The sequence below is a fragment of the Oxyura jamaicensis genome, assembly GCF_011077185.1.
Source record: "Oxyura jamaicensis isolate SHBP4307 breed ruddy duck chromosome 5 unlocalized genomic scaffold, BPBGC_Ojam_1.0 oxy5_random_OJ70807, whole genome shotgun sequence".
NCBI lineage: Eukaryota > Metazoa > Chordata > Aves > Anseriformes > Anatidae > Oxyura > Oxyura jamaicensis.
Window position 1 is genome coordinate 1 of NW_023303927.1, and position 1,762 is coordinate 1,762.

General features: G+C 69.9%; 1 protein-coding gene across 1 annotated transcript; it reads left to right on the plus strand.

The window, feature by feature from the left end:
* The first annotated feature begins 379 nt into the window (after window positions 1-379).
* Window positions 380-1,527, plus strand: LOC118157313 (glutathione peroxidase 2-like). Its single transcript, XM_035311580.1, has 2 exons — window positions 380-912; window positions 1,011-1,527. The coding sequence occupies exons 1-2, from the start codon at window positions 505-507 to the stop codon at window positions 1,359-1,361; spliced, it is 759 nt and encodes a 252-aa protein (XP_035167471.1). The 5' UTR covers window positions 380-504; the 3' UTR covers window positions 1,362-1,527.
* Window positions 1,528-1,762: the final 235 nt, after the last annotated feature.

The following is a 1,762-nucleotide window of genomic DNA, read 5'->3' on the forward strand; positions in this document are numbered from 1 at the left end:
GGCCACAGCAACCCGAGCGGCGATGAATAATGGAGGGGCCGGGCCGGTGTCCCCTTTCCTGGCTTGGGGACAAGGCTGGGGGGACACAGGGACATCAAACAGCCGGGCAGAGGGCACTGGGGTGGGTGGGCATCAGGAGCGTCGGGCACTGGGGTGGTGGCTGGCACCAGGATGCCGTTCTTTACTGGGATGGCTGTGCACCAGGATGGATGGGAACTGGGATGCCGTTCCTTACTGGGATGGGTGGGCCCCAGCAGGTACCGGTGTGCTGGTGGGCACTGGGATAGGGCCCACTGGTCCCAGTGGGACGGGGAAGGGGAGGCGTGGAGGCACCCGTCCCTCCCCATCGCCTGCCGGGGCGCACCCAGCGCCCCCGAAGCCGCAGCACCCCGTTATCTCCCAACGCCCCAGCTGTTTCCAGCTGTGCGGGGAACCCTTGCCCCAACAGGGACAGCGCCCGCGCCCTACGCCGCAGCGGTGTGAATTATTGAGGCGGGTAGGAGCATGGCCCCGGCCTTCCTCTGCCTCTTCCTCGTCCCCTTGGGCCAGTGCCAGAGGGTGGGACGGCTCCGGTTTCTGCCAAGTCACGGCGCGGGGACCTCGGTGGCGTCACGTGGGTGCCGGGCGGCCCTTAAGGTGCGCGGGCAGCGGGCGGGCAGGCAGCAGATCCGGAGCGCACCCGCAGCCATGAGCGTCCCCGTCGCCAAGTCCTTCTATGACCTGAGCGCCACCTCCTTGCAGGGGGAGAAGGTGGACTTCAACGTCTTCCGGGGCCGCGTGGTCCTCATCGAGAACGTGGCGTCGCTCTGAGGCACCACGGTGCGGGACTACACCCAGCTCAACCAGCTGCAGGCTCGCTACCCGCGGCGGCTGGTGGTGCTGGGCTTCCCCTGCAACCAGTTTGGCTACCAGGTAGGTGCCCAGCATGGGTGGGGGGGGTCAGGGGGGGCACAGAGCCCAGCGCTCGGGACAGCGGCGGCACAACCCTGGTGTCCCCTTCCCCGTCCCAGGAGAACGGCACCAACGAGGAGATCCTCAACTGCCTCAAGCACGTGCGGCCGGGGGGCGGCTTCGAGCCCAACTTCACCCTGTTCCAGAAGTGCCAGGTGAACGGGCAGGACACCCACCCTGTCTTCGCCTACCTGAAAGCCCACCTGCCCGCCCCGGTGGACGAGCCCGACCACCTGATGACCGAGCCCCGCTTCGTGGTGTGGAGCCCCGTGCGGCGCTCCGACATCTCCTGGAACTTCGAGAAGTTCCTGGTGGGCCCCGAGGGGGAACCTTTCCGCCGCTACAGCCCCCGCCTGCCCACCGCCCAGCTGGAGACCGACATCCAGCGCCTCCTCAAGCTGGCCAAGTAGGGCTGTCCCCCCCCCGGGGACGGCCCCAGCCCTCCGCCGGGTGACGGCCCCCTCTGAAACCCCCGCAGGGAGGGGGCCCGATGTGGCGGCGAGCCGGGGCCACCGGGGTGGTGGGCGCCCAGACGGGGTCGGCTGCAATAAAGGAGCAGGAGGCAGCACCCGAGCACTCCCCGTTTGTGTCCCCCCAGCCCCAGCGCACGGCGGGCGGTTGGGGCCGGGGAGCAGCTGCGCGGGGTGGATAAGAGCCAGGCACGGTTGCAGCCCCACCCCGGGGTGGGGGGGGGCACAATTTTTGGCAGCCCCAAGGTGAGGGTGTGCCGCCTGCCCTGCCCTGCCCGCCCCAGGAATGTGCACCCCTGAGCAGGGCGGGGGGGCACTGCAGTGCTGGGGGGGGGGGGGGG